Genomic DNA, 14484 nt, shown 5'->3' on the forward strand with positions numbered 1-14484 from the left:
AAAAATTAGCTGAGCGTGGTGGCAGGCACCTGTAGTCCCAGCTACTCGGGAGGCTGAGGCAGCAGAATGGCGTGAACCCGGGAGGTGGAGCTTGCAGTGAGCCAAGATAGCACCACTGCACTCTAGCCTGGGTGACAGAGCGAGACTCCCTCTCAAAAAAAAAAAAAAAAATTATTACTTTGTATCCTTACCTCACAATAATATAATTTTAAAATATTGTCTAATTGTTAATATGAAAAAAGTATAATAAATCTATCACAGAATCTATTATGTCTGGAAACACAAGGGAGAAATAATGTACTTATTGCACTTGTTTCTTTTAGATAAACGATTAGACTAATTGTATTAAATTTAGAGGTATTGCATAGAAAAGATGATGTGGAGGTTAAGGAAAAAATATTCAGTGGCCGGGCGCAGTGCCTCATGCCTGTAATCTCAGCACTTTGGGAGGCTGACGCAGGCAGATCACGAGGTCAGGAGTTCGAGACCAGCCTGGCCAACGTGGTGAAACCCTGTCTGTATTAAAAATACAAAAATTATCTGGGCATGGTGGCATGTGCCTGTAATCCAGCTACTCAGGAGGCTGAGGCAGGAGAATTGCTTGAACCTAGGAGGTGGAGGTTGCTGTGAGCCGATATCGTACCACTGCACTCCAGCCTGGGTGACAGAGCAAGACTCTGTCTCAAAATATATATATATATTTTTTTTCAGCATATTATTTGAAATTAGAACCAATATTTTATTTAAAATATGTTTGTTCTGTTTCCAAACTTTTCATACAGTTTGCTATTTAACACTTACAAAGCAACACATATAAACATTTGTATACAATAATATTCTACACCGGGGAATGGAGACTTAGCAAAGTTCAGTTTCATAAAGAAAGCATGTCCATCACAAATTAAAACAAGGTGGATGTTCAGTCTCCACACATTTTTACAAATCGAGCCTGCTACAAGCAAGTAGGCTTTCAGTAACTCATCTGGAAGGTATTGGAAGGATAAAAATAGACTAAATAATCAGAATTTCCATTCTAGGAGTTTCCTGCTTTTTCCTGCATCTCAATTGTCAGTGCAGGGCCTGGCTATTTCACTCAGTGCTAGGCAAAGACAGTGGAAGCTTGTTAAGCCACAGCTATTCAGGCTGCCAGATTGTCCAGGCATTGGCCTTTGCCTGCCACGAAACAGCTCCTTTCCTGTCTTCATATCTGAGTGGAAAGAGCAAAGGTGGGAGACTGTATAAAGACGCAGAAGCCAGGATGACAACAAGTGTGTAGGATTTTACAAGCATTCATAGGTTCCTTTTCAAGGAAAGCCGGGTTTCTAGAATCTGTCAGCTGTCTGCTGGCTGGCATGGCAGCCTAGTTTATGGGAGAAGCACACTAGGGAATCCTCCCTTTTCTGGATTATAGAGATAGGTGGAGTCGATAGTCACAGGGCATTCTCATGTGCCTTCTTTTTTTTTTTTTTTTTTTTTTTGAGAAGGAGTTTTGCTCTTGTTGCCCAGGCTGGAGTGCAATGGCGCAATCTCGGCTCACCGCAACCTCCACCTCCCGGGTTCAAGCGATTCTCCTGCTGAGCTCAGCCTCCCTAGTAGCTGGGATTACAGGCATGTGCCACCACGCTGGCTAATTTTGTATTTTTAGTAGAGACGGGGTTTCTCCATGCTGGTCAGGCTGGTCTCGAACTCCCGACCTCAGGTGATCTGCCTGCCTCGGCCTCCCAAAGTGCTGGGATTACAGGCATGAGCCACTGCGCCCGGCCTCATGCGCTTTTTACCATTTTAGTTACTTTCTTTCCTGAAGCCATCCTTAAAACATAGATGAATGTGAGTTTCTGGGAACTATGTGACCTTCATTCCCCTACATTTTTTATATTAAGGTGGCAGATTTCCTCCTACTCAGCCCAGCCTTCTGAATAGGGTCCAAGTCATTGATTTATTCATTTATTTACCTCCTATGTGGGGTTTGGTGTGGAGACTCACAGAGCAGTGAAGACGTGGTGTTTTTCCTTACACAGTTTACAGTCTACTGGGGAAGACTAATGTTAAGCACATTCTTTCGTAAATTGCAATTATGACCATTGCTCTGAAGAAGCAGTAAAGGATATTATGGGAGTGTTAACAGGAGGGCCTGGTCTGGACTGCGAGGGTCAAGAAGCCTTCCCAGGGTGGAGGCGAACTTTTGAGATGGCCAGGAAGAGATGAACGGAACTACTCAAAGAAGCCAAGTGCAGAGTTTCAGAGGTGAAAGAAACCAAAGATACCATCTAGGGAAGCCCAATCTCCGCAGGCTACCAATGAGAAAACGGAGGCCAGGCAGGGTGGGAGGATGGGTAAGGGACTTACTTGCTGTTAGCACTGAAGTTACACAGCCTGTGAGCCGCGGGGCTGGAGATGCAAACCGAGCTTGGGTTTCTTAAGTGGGTAGGAGTGGAGATGTATATGGGAAGGAGAAGGGATTAGGAGTGGTGGAAACCAGGTAGGTTTTAATTTAGTGCCTAGTCTCCTTCAGCTGCAGAGCTGCCTCCTGCGGTGGGGGAGGGGATTAAAGATGACTCAGACCTGCCCTAGCCCAGAAAAACTCCGTTTGCAATGTTGAAGCATAGTTTTTATTTGGGTTTGGGGGAGGAGGTACTGAACGCACATACAGGCAGAACAATAAGTGTAGAGTTCAGAATTGGGAAACCAATCCCTCTTCTGCAGCTGTTTAGCTGTGTGATTTGGGATAAGTCACTTAACCTTTCTGAATTGCAGTTCAGTTTATACTTTTGTGCGTTTCTTTCAGTCTTTTTCTGTACATTTTAGGAGCTTCTTAGAGATCAGTCGTGCCCCATATTTCACCTCAGTCTTTCAAAACTAAAGCCTCTTGTTTGGTAGAGCTGTGTTTCAGCCCCTTTTACAGAGCAGTTTGCCAGCCTGTGCTTGCCCAAACATCTAGAGAATAACTAGCAAGCGAGCCAGGAGAAGATCCAGGAGCTGTAAGAATCGTTAGCAACTGAGCATATTTCTATAAACCAATAAAGGTTTTTCTGTTTTGTTCATCTGTTACCCTTATGCTGTTGCCACTTTCACATGCAGTGTCTGTAGGCGGAGAGTATGAGATAACAGCATTTCACAAATGAAAGTGAGTGGAAAAGGCCTGCTTCCCCTTTAAGGCAGTCTCAGCTCCAGCTCCCTCCCCTTTCCTGATTGACAAACCTACCCGAAGTCACATGATCTGCCTCTATTTGAAGGTCACAAAAAGCTGCTTCCTTTAGAGACAGAGGGGGAGAGAGAGAGCAAGAGGGAGAGTGTGTGAGAGAGAGTTAGTTCAAGCCAAAATGGCCGACAGAGTCTCTGCTGGTTTCTGAATATTTAAAATACAAAAAAACAGATAGACAAAAAGAATTCATTTTTTGGACCTTTTTTCATTTCCATTTCTACCTTGTATGCCTCAATTTGCTGGATTTAAGCACTGCTGCACTTTATGAGGTTGGTAAATATTTTCAATTTTTTTAAACCAATTGATTTATATGGATCTTGTCTAACCGTTTTCACTGGTGGTGTTGCAAATCGACATTTGTCTAGCATGGAGACTGGCTTCAGACATTTCGTGGATCTGTGTAAATCAGACCCGTGATGTACTTTGGTTCGGCATTTTAGAAATGGAAAAGACGTGGTAAAATATTTAGATTTTGAAGTGATTTAATTGCACTTTTAATGTATATGCAGATTTTTCATCATCGTTTCTATCTTGCAATAAATGAAGCTGCGAGTAATTGGAAATTTGCTATTTAGAAAGAGGTTTTTAAAAACACAGACCTCCCCCTCCCCCCTTAAATCTGCTGCAAAAATTTGCATAAATATAAATGGGTTTGCATTCTTTCGGCTGCTAAGGCCGACAAAGGATCTGGGAGGGCAAGCCCTAGAACGGGAAAGCCTTTTTCTATCTTTTTATTTTTTAAACTGGGCCCTCCTTCCTAGAGAGATGTAAAACCTAAAGTAAGACCTAATACATTTTAAACATCAGGTTGGGGGCGGGTGAACACCAGGAGGTTTGGGGTTTGTAGATTCCCCTGCTTGAAAACCTCCCAAGCAATATGTGGCTCACCCCTCTCCTTTCTGCGCGCGCTCATTTGCACTGGGTCTCTGTGTGTGTTCTCAAATGTGCAGCCAGATGCGCTTTTATTTTGATCGTGGATTCAACCAAAGGGTAGGACTATGTTGTAAACATGGTGTTTTAAAGATATGAACAGCTATTCACCGCGATTGGAAATTCTTTATCAGTTCTCCCTGTGTATTAGCCTTCTTCATTCCTCACGAAATAAAATTTTTGTTTAATTTTACACAGATGCAAAACTGGGCTTTTCAGCATAAATTCATCGTGTGTGTGTGTGGTTGCCTGTTTCGGCCATGTATCCACTGCGAAGTGGTCATTTAGGGTCACATGTATAAGTAGCAGTCTATGTGATTGTTAGTAACCCCTGAAGCGGTGCAGTGCCTGAAGTTAAATTCCATTACTCCTAATGCAGGATTCTAGAAGCCTGAGAGCAGGGAGGAAAGAAAGCTGAAAACTTGCTTTCTCAGAGCCTCCTCCCCCTATCATTGTGAGAGTGTGATGTAATGCTTCTCGGTCTGGTGGGCTGAAAGGATTGTAGTTTGTGATGTGGCGGGTAAATTGCCCCCACCCCTGGGTAAATTACTCCACCCCCCTGAGCATATCCCTGGCTCTGAGAGGCCTTGTTTTCTTTTCTCTTTTTTTTCCTAATTTGTATCCTCCTGATTTATGCTGTGGCATATTGGCATGAGAAAGAGACTGTTCTTCTAAATCTGTTACAAAGTATAGTTTAGAAAAGGCATTTAAAATATGCAAATGGTTGAATTGTCATATCCCCATCATTAAATATGTAGACGTGGATTAAAGCTAATTAAGCATAAATGGAATAATTTTGATCAGAAGGGAGCAGTGTTTTTTGTTGTTTCCTTTTTAATTAATCTAATTATGAGATGCTTACTGGGCCTGAAAGTGTTAAAAAAGATAAAGTGGAAAAAATGCTGGACCATTTTGAAAATTTGACAGTCTGGAAGAGGGTGTGTGGTGCTTTCAAAAGCTTTATTCACTCTTAAAATGGATTGGCCTCTTGTGCTGAAAATGGCCTGTTTCTTTGGGCCAATTGTGTGTAGATGAAGGGACTTTCACGCTAATTTAACAAAAAGACTTTCCATTTGAATACATAAGATAATTAAAGCCCTCTGTCTCTAACAAGCAAGGATTTTATTATTTTAAAAAATTAATGTTATGTTAGTAATGGTAATAAATACAGAAGTGACTGTTTAGATTCACTGTAAATTTTTTGATGATATAAATTCAGCTTTTGTGTAAGAAGGATTGGAAACATTACATTAAAGAGGTAGTCTAGAACAAAGTTGTCTCTAAATTTTTTTACGGCTTGAATTTAAAGGGAAAAGATAGAGAAATTACCTTAGTGATAGAGAGTGTTGCATTGTGGTAGACCTAAAGGAAAATCAGAGCTCTGATTTTTGTTGCTGTTTTTCTGAAAATGAAAGCACTTTTTTAGGGCTTTGCTTGTTATATGATTCATTTTACACCTATTTCCTAAAGTTGGTCTTAATGAAGAGGAGAGAAAAACCTAGGCTTTCCATGTTTTGCCATTAGCTTGTTTTTGTGGCTGTGTAAACATATGAATGGCAGGTTAATTCAGTTTGCAGAGAGGAGGAACCAGAGCAGGGTACCTGCTGTTTTAGGCAGAACAGAGAATGATACAATGAATGCCATTTGATTCTTTGAAATGTTTTTTATAAATATTCTTTTCCCTCAGATAATTAAAAGGTGAGATAAATAAGACCTGGCTTCACGTATGGGAAGCATTATGGTTCTGGTAAGTTGATAGCTCGACTGCCATTTTGGATCTCAGATCCTGCAGAGCCAATCCTTCTGGCTCACCAACACGATGGTCATCCAGAAGGAAATGAAAATGAGTAATCAATTAAGTGTGCAGATGGATAGTATTTAATTTGTGCCTTCTGTTGAAGTTTTCTTTCTGTGAGTACTGTGAATTGAAGCTTTAAAAACTTTAAAGATGTGGCCGATGTTATGAAGAGCAGTATCCAGGGGTGTTGGAACTTGCAGATTGTGGTTTTACTTTTTAAAAATGAGATGGCATATGCGGAGGAAGTTTCTTATTGGAGAAAGTGAATATAATCCCTATTAACCGCCCCCCCACCACCACCAATCTGTATTTCCTAATGCTGGATCAACTAGTGATAATATCACAACACTACTCTGTCTCAGAAAAAAATGTCACAGGTTCATGACTGAAACATCACAAAAATTGGTAGCATTCATCAGAAGTGGTATCTCAATTTTAAAGTGCTTTTCAGTCATTCCATCTGGTTCCCAAAAAGGAAGCTTTGGCATCTTTGATATATGGTGCAAACTCAGCTCTGTTCTTCAGCTGTGAATGGCCATTTGTTATTCTGTATGGCCACTCGGATGGTCCTTTAAAAACTTCCGAACATCGAAGCAGAGACTTCTAAGGCTTCTCCAGCTCTTCAGCTCTACAAGAGACACTGAAAGAGTGTTATGCGATGACGAGACCTTCAGGTTCTGCAGAGCAGGCTGAGCAGCTCTGGCTATTGAGGACCACCCTGAGGAATAAGGGTGGTCCTCACCCTACCCAGCTGCCCCATGACTGAAAAGTTTGGAGAGATTTTAATTTTTATAACTCAGATCATATAATCATTGATCATCTGCAGTTTAAGCTGGACACGGCCCTGAGGCAATGCAGATAGATGAATGTACTTTGTCCCTTTCCTCAAGGAGTACCAGGTCAGCATTATTGGTAAACAGATCGTCACAACTTGGCAGTTTACGTGCAACATTCAGAGCAAGTTCCTGGTTACAGAAGTATCTGAGTATCTGCATTAGGAGAGTCTTATTTTAAAATTTCTTAAAGAAGCCAAATAGGCCAGTCATAGTGGCTCACGCCTGTGATTCCAGCACTTTGGGAGTCCCAGGCAGGTTGATTGCTTGAGCCTCAGGAGTTTGAGACCAGCCTGGGCAACATGGCAAAACCCTGTCCCTACAAGAAATTTTAAACAAAATTAGCTGGGCATGGTTGCTCACGCCTGTCATCTCAACTACTCAGGAGGCTGAGAGGTGAAAGGATAGTTTGAGCCGGTGAAGTTGACACTACAGTGAGCCAAGATCGCGCCACTGCATTCCATCCTAGGAAACAGCGAGACCCTGTCTCGGGAAAAAAAAAAAAAAAAAAAGCCGGCCGGGCGCGGTAGCTCACGCCTGTAATCCCAGCACTTTGGGAGGTCGAGGTGGGTGGATCACGAGGTCAGGAGTTCGAGACCAGCCTGAACAATATGGTGAAACCCTGTCTCTACTAAAAATACAAAAAAAACTAGCCGAGGATGGTGGTGCCTGCCTGTAATCCCAGCTACTCGGGAGGCTGAGGCTGGAGAATTGTTTGAACCCAGGAGTTGGAGGTTGCAGTGAGCCGAGATTGTGCCACTGCACTCCATCCTGGGCAGTATAGAGAGACTCCGTCTCAAAAAAAAAAAAAGCCAAATAATTACCCCATTTAATAATTTTTAGTTATTTAGATATTAGACTTCTTTAAGTGGAACTTGTTTCTGTCTGGTGGCTGGGGAGAGGGACAGCAGATGCTAATTGTTTCTCTGTACAGTATTGTTCGTGGATTTACTCTAATCCCACTTTCCTCACCTGCTTCTTATGATTAAGACGGGTGTCGGGGGTAGGGTGGAGTGAATTGAAGCCACTTGGCCAGAAAAGGGATTTATTTAACTCATGACAGTGACATCTTAACATTGTTTTCTTCTTTCCATCATATATTTATCCAGCAGTAATTTATTATGCACTGATGTAGGTGCTGGGGCATCTAAGAATTAATTTGGTTGGCCCATTGCCTTCAATAGTTTGGTTCATGTGGAAATATTTGCCATCTGGTGACTAACTATATAACTTACTGCTTTAGGTTATGACTGAGATAACTCCTTAGTTATCTTTTCTGATAATCAGGGAATGAGTGGTAATTTTTTGCTTCTGGTAGTTTTGGAGACTTCATTGAAGGTTTGACTTGATAGTCACTTTATTAAACATTGTCTTTAGCTCTGTGCACTATCTCTTCAAAATTATCTTTGGTATTATCTCTGAGAACTTTGCAGCCTGGAATTGCCTTCCTAGTTATTTTATCACATCCTTCAATTTTACTTTTTTAACACTTCTAAATTGTATCACCATCTGAAATTATTTGTGTATGGTACGTCTCTCTCCACAATACTATCCGGTTTCCTGAAAGCAGAGACCTTATCTGTTTTCCTCACTGTTGTATCCCCAACATCTAGAACAGGGCTTGGCAGGAGTAGATGTTGAGTGAAAATGTGTGAGTATAAGGTCACCAGGACTCACTGTGTGACGACAGTAGGCTCGTTTCCTCACCAGCAAAATGGGGATAATATATTGTTGCGACGCATAAAGGAAATGCTATATGTGAGGGCTGGGCACCTAGTCTTGTTGCTTAGTAAGTGTTTCCTTCCCCTTTGCTGTATCTCCCTTTGTTGAATGAACCAGAAAAGCTTTTATGGCCCCACAGAATGGCTCTGTTCTTTCTCGTGGCTACCAGGATCATGAAGCCTGTGCAGTGATTGCACAGAGCTTTAGCCTGCACAAGGACAGGAGCAGCACGGAGCCTTTTCTTTTTATTCAAGTCCCTACATTCCTGTGGTCTGATGTCGTCTCTTCATAACTCTCCAGTTTCCTTCAGGCTGTGCCTCTGTGTTGTATCCATGTTTACTTGGCTGTTTTTCATACATTTTGTGCTTTGCATCAAAAGGTTCTGAGCAATTTTAAATGAATTGGTCTTAGAGTTTACAAGGCAAAGGAGAACATTGAATACAGCGTTTTCTCCCTCATTGTGATTATTCTGAGCCCACACATGTAAATTCTGTTTATTTGACCAAATTATTACTAGGTTTTTTTGTTTTGTTTTTTTTTTTAAATATGAGATGGAGTCACTCTGTCACCCAGGCTGGAGTGCAGTGGCGTGATCTTTGCTCACTGCAACCTCCGCCTCCTGGGTTCAAGTGATTCTTCTGCGTCAGCCTCCCAAGTAGCTGGGATTACAGGCGCCCGCCACTACACCCAGCTAATATTTTGTATATTTTAGTAGATACAGTGTTTCAGCAAGTTGGCCAGGCTGATCTCGAACTCCTGACCTTGTGATTCACCTGCCTCTGCCTCCCAAAGTTCTGGGATTACAGGCATGAGCCACCGTGCCCAACAACCAGTTTTGACTCAATGGGCAAAATGAAAATTTAGGTCCATTGCCCACTTTATACAATGCTGTTGAATTAATATAGGTGACAGAAACATAGCTTTCATTTATTGACGTTGGAATTTGTTTTTTAAAAAACCTAGAAAATGATCTGTTTACTCATTCATTCTGCAAATAATTACTGAGTGCTTTTCACATGCCAGGTGTTGATAAGTACAAGTACAAGCCTAGCAGTAGTGTGAAGATTTTCTCCAGACACGACTGCTGAAGTTAGAGAATAGATGCAAGGGGCTGGCTGGTGCTCAGGGTGTTTGGGGGTTACAAAGGACGGACACCTAGAGAGAGAACAGCTTCTGCAAAGACCACGGGGCACTAGTGGACATTGGCATGTTTGGGGAACAGCATAGAGAGTACTTTGACATGGTTGGAGTGTCGTGTGCTGAAGGGAAGAAATAATCTGAGAAATGAGAGGTAAGCTGAAAAACTAAGCCTTGACCAGATGCAGAAGAGTGTATAAGCTACGTTTGAAAGTCTTTTTCCTGAGAACAGTTGAAGGGTTTTTAAGTGGGAAAGTCACTTGTTCGGATTGGATTTTTGAAAGATGATTCTGGTGTGTTGTGGAAACTGGCTGGGACATTGCACGTAAGACCAGATGATACTGTAGTAATCTCAGGTCATAGTGGCCTGAACTGACAACAGAGTTGGGGACGAATGAGTTCCAGAGGCATTTAGAAAGATTTCGGAGGAGTTGGTCATTGGGTATGAGAAGGCGGGGTTGGAGAAATGTAAAATAACACCTATGTCTCTGGCTGGCTTCTTACGGGAATGGTGCCACCATTCATTGAGTTAGGGTGCGTTTACATGAGGCACAGGTGTGGGGTTGAGATTATGAGATCAGTTTTGGAATCATTGAATCCTGAGATATCCAGGTGAAAGGCTGGAGTAATTACAAGTCCGGTCTGGAGATAAAGACTTAAGAGTTATCAGTAGTTCCAAATTTACCTTTTTTTTTTTTTTTTTGAGTCGGAGTCTTGCTCGCCAGGCTGGAGTGCAGTGGTGCAGTCTTGGCTCACTGAAACCTCTGCCTCCCGGGTTCAAGCGATTCTCCTGCCTCAGCCTCCCGAGTAGCTGGGATTACAGGCAGGCACCACCATGGCCAGCTAATTTTTGTATTTTTAGTAGAGACGAGGTTTCACCATGTTGGCCAAAATGGTCTCGTTCTCTTTACCTCGTGATCCGCCCACCTTGGCCTCCCAAAGTGCTGGGATGACAGGTGTGAGCCACCTCGCCTGGCAAGATTTTCCTTTTTAAGTTGATTTCTTTGGTAAGATGTCCAAAGATGGCATACCTGTACTATGCAGTGCAAGGTGCTGTTCAGTGCTATTAAGGGGATACTATTTTATAAAGATAAGGCAATATACTGTCATTACCATAGTGATTATTAGAAGTACCAAAGGAGTTTGAGGGAGGAGAGACACTGATTTTAACTGTGTTGATCAGAGAAAGCTTTCTTAAGGACTTTGTATTTGAGTGGAACCCTACAGATTGGGCAGAATGGTGGTGAGTAGACTCAGGGCAGGCTGTATTAGCTAGAGGAAGGTGGAGGAGGACTAGGTGTGTCCAGGGAGGATTGAGGGGAGGTTGCACACATGTAGAGGAGCTGAGTGCCTGCTAAGTAGTTTGTATTGCTATGGTAGACGGTGGGGACCTGTTGAAAATTTGATGGCAGTGCAGTGAGAATTTTGATATGGCAGTGGTGCAGAGGAGGACTTGGTTGGGGGGCACTGAATTGAGAGGCAGGCAGGCCAGTTAGGGGATAAAAGGACTGTTATGAAAGGTCCTGCTGTAAGGCTATGGCCATGCGACTGGGGACCAGGTTTTTAAGGTGAATGATGGGAATCTTCAACCAAAAGGAAGATGATGCATTCCAGGTCAGACTTACTGAACTGGAGAATTTGGTGGGACTTGGCAATGGAACTGGTTAGCAGGCAGCTGGCAGTGTGGATCTGCAGCTTGAGAAAGAGGTCAGAAGTGGAGATAAAGACTTGGAAGGCCTCCGTGGTGGAAGTGATAGTCGAAGCTAAGGGAGAGGATGAGGTCACCGTGGGAGTGTAAAGAATAGAAAAGAGAACTGAGAATGAGACCTTGAGGACAGGAAGAGAAAGAGGACCTGGGAAAGGGTAAAAAGAACGGTGGCTCTGTAGGACAGTCATTCCTCATCACAGAAGATGAGGGAAGAACTGTTCGATCACAGGTGTGGTCAGCAGTTCAAATGCTGCACAGGAAGAAAAGTATTTGGTTATGGCAACATTCCTGAACCTGGTGTTGGGAGGTGTTCCAGTGTTGGTTTGGGAATCATTCAATGACGCCAGCACCACCCAGTAGAAACCGAATACAAGCCACGTGTGTTATTTTAAATTTTCCAGGAGTCACATTAAAAAAGTAAAAACAGTCCAGGCACGGTGGCTCACGCCTGTAATCCCAGCACTTTGGGAGGCCGAAGTGGGCGGATCACGAGGTCAGGAGATCAAGACCATCCTGGCCAACATGGTGAAACCCCATCTCTACTAAAAATACAAAAATTAGCTGGGCGTGGTGGTGGATGCCTGTAATCCCAGCTACTTGGGAGGCTGATGCAGGGGAATTGCTTGAACCTGAACCTGGGAGGCTGAGGTTGCAGTGTGCCGAGATCACACTACTGAACTCTAGCCTGGGTGACGGAATGAGACTCCATCTCGAAAAAAAATAAATAAAAAATTAAAAATAAAAAGAAATACATGAAATTAATTTCAATAATATCGTCTTTAACCGAATATATGTAAAATATTGTCAGTTCAACATGTTATTGATTTTAAAATATTAACACAATGTTTTACATTTTTTTGTACCAAGACTTTGAAACCTGGTGTGTATCTTAGGCTTACAGCACATTTCAGTTCAAACATAAAATTTTCATTGGAAATACTTGATTTGCTTTTAGATTTCATAAAACTTACTACTTTTTCATGGAAAAGTAGATTCACATACCCAAGTTTTTCCAAAAATACAAAAGTTTTCCAGCAATGGAAATAAGTGTCAGTTTTTAGATTTAAATTAATTAAAATACAGTTAAAAATTCAGTTTGAGTGGCACTAGTCTCATTGCAGGTGCACAGTAGCCACGTGTGGCTACTCTGTTGGACAGCACAGGGAGGGTTATGTGAAGTAAAATAGGCTACTTTACAGCGGATGTGCACTCTGAAAATACCCAAAATGGTTTAGCACCATCGCAAAGCATTTCACAGGATTAGTGTTTCTTAGAATACATGTTGGCTTATCCTAGTGGAATTTTTAGAATTAGAAGGGTCAAATCTCTAATTTTGAATGTGAGGAGACAAACTTTTTTGAAAGTGCACAGATTCCAGAATTTGAAATAGTGTTTGGGCTACAGTCAGCAGAATGGTACATTGGTAGAAGTTCCTAAACATACTGGTTTGTGGCATGTTTCTGAAATGCTTGGTGTAGAGGCTTACACTTAAAAACAGATCCAGCAGGAGGGGTGGGAGCGTTCCTGTTCCTGTTTGTGAGTTTCTTTTGCACTCCCTGGAGTCAGTGAGGTGGTGGCTTCAGGTGGGGGGATGAAATTAGGATTGTTTTAAGTCAGTGTCCCAGCCTCCCTGTGTGGTGGAGGTGTGAGGTGGGAGAGGTTGCCACCAGGCTAATTATCTTGTGCTTGTCTCTCACTTTTCTTATCTCACTTTTCTCGAGTGATGTGCGAGTGATGTGCAGGCCGTTTAGCCCCAGATTGTCACACTCACTGTGTACTTTTTGCCATCCTGGGCCAATTGAACACATATTTACTAAATACGGGTGAGTTTTTTCAGTTTATAAAAAGCAGGTTCAAAGACTTTCATTTAATTATCTCATTGATTGAGACTGCTTTGCAGCTGTCAACTAGACCGTCTCTAAGTGATAACCAGTAAAGATAGAAAAGATCTTGAATCTGGCTGGGCATGGTGGCTCATGCCTGTAGTCCCAGCACTTTGGGAGGCCGAGGCGAGTGGATCACCTGAGGTCAGGAGTTTGAGAGCAGCCTGGCCAACATGGTGAAACCTCGTCTCTACTAAAAATACAAAAAATTAGTTGGGCGCCTGTAATCCCAGCCACTTGGGAGGCTGAGGTAAGAGAATCACTTGAACCTTGGAGGCGGAGGTTGCAGTGAGCCAAGATCACACCGTTGCACTCCAGCCTGGGCGACAAAGCAACACTGTGTCTCAAAAAAAAAAATAAAATAAAGAAATGATCTTGAATCCTGCTTGGAATCAAACCTTGTTCACACTGGAGAGAGTAAGTGCTGATTTTTGGTTACTACATAATTTCATTTCAGTTGACATAGAGAAGCTTATTTTTCTGTGAAGTGCCCTGTCAGAGTTTGGGATATCAGCTATTCAACCTTGTTTTTTGTTTGTTTAGTTATTATGACTTCTTACATTTTTGTTTTTCTTTAGAAGTGCATTTTGGTTATTCATTTATGCCTTTATAAAAACCAGACTGTATAGTGGTGAGCAGAAATAATGCCCTTTAATGACTTAATAAGGTCAGAGATCTAGCAGGTGATCGCGTGCGCTCCTCCCTAGGATCCCAGGGCAGTGAAGCTTGTGATCAGTTGTTGCCTCTTCTTGCCGTTGTTTCCTTTACCCCTCTGCTTACAGAAAATAATTGCTGTTCTTTTAATGCCAAGAAGTTCCCATTTATAAACTGAAGTTAGATAATTAGGTAGCTTAGAACAGTGGCTTTTAAACTTTTTGATTGGCTCTACTATAAAAAATTCAATTTGTATTGAAACCCATAGACATGTGAATGTTTACGCTGAAGCAGAAGTATTTACTTTCTGATAATAAGTGTATGTAGTCAGATACAGTCTTTTAAGTCCACTTTGTATGGTACAGAACAAAACACTAACAAGCTAATTCCAACCCACTAAATTGATTTAATGATCACTGAGGGTTGTCTTACCATGATTTCAAAACATTTAGAAGGCACTACTCATGAGTTGCCCCATTTCAGCATATGATCCCCACTTTTGCTGGTCTAAATCATTTATCAGTCCCACTCAGTTATCATATCAACCAGATTTGTTAGTGACTTTAAAAAAATGTTAATTTGTTACTTCAGCATGTAGAAGATGGATATTTTCGATG

General features: G+C 42.0%; 1 protein-coding gene across 6 annotated transcripts in view; it reads left to right on the forward strand.

The window, feature by feature from the left end:
* TNRC6B (trinucleotide repeat containing adaptor 6B) overlaps nt 1-14484 on the forward strand; it is a 212159-nt gene that overhangs the window by 57683 nt on the left and 139992 nt on the right. The window contains exon 1 of one of the 6 annotated variants that reach the window (XM_054543499.2): nt 3054-3471. The exons of 3 other annotated variants lie outside the window; for them this stretch is intronic. In XM_054543499.2, coding sequence (XP_054399474.1) covers nt 3467-3471 — 5 coding nt within the window. In that variant the 5' untranslated portion in view covers nt 3054-3466. Of the gene's footprint in view, nt 1-3053; nt 3472-14484 lie in introns of those variants that run through there. 2 more of the 6 variants (XM_024239728.3, XM_024239731.3) reach the window with 2 other exon arrangements.

The sequence above is a fragment of the Pongo abelii genome, chromosome 23 (genome assembly GCF_028885655.2).
Source record: "Pongo abelii isolate AG06213 chromosome 23, NHGRI_mPonAbe1-v2.0_pri, whole genome shotgun sequence".
Classification (NCBI taxonomy): Eukaryota; Metazoa; Chordata; class Mammalia; order Primates; family Hominidae; genus Pongo; species Pongo abelii.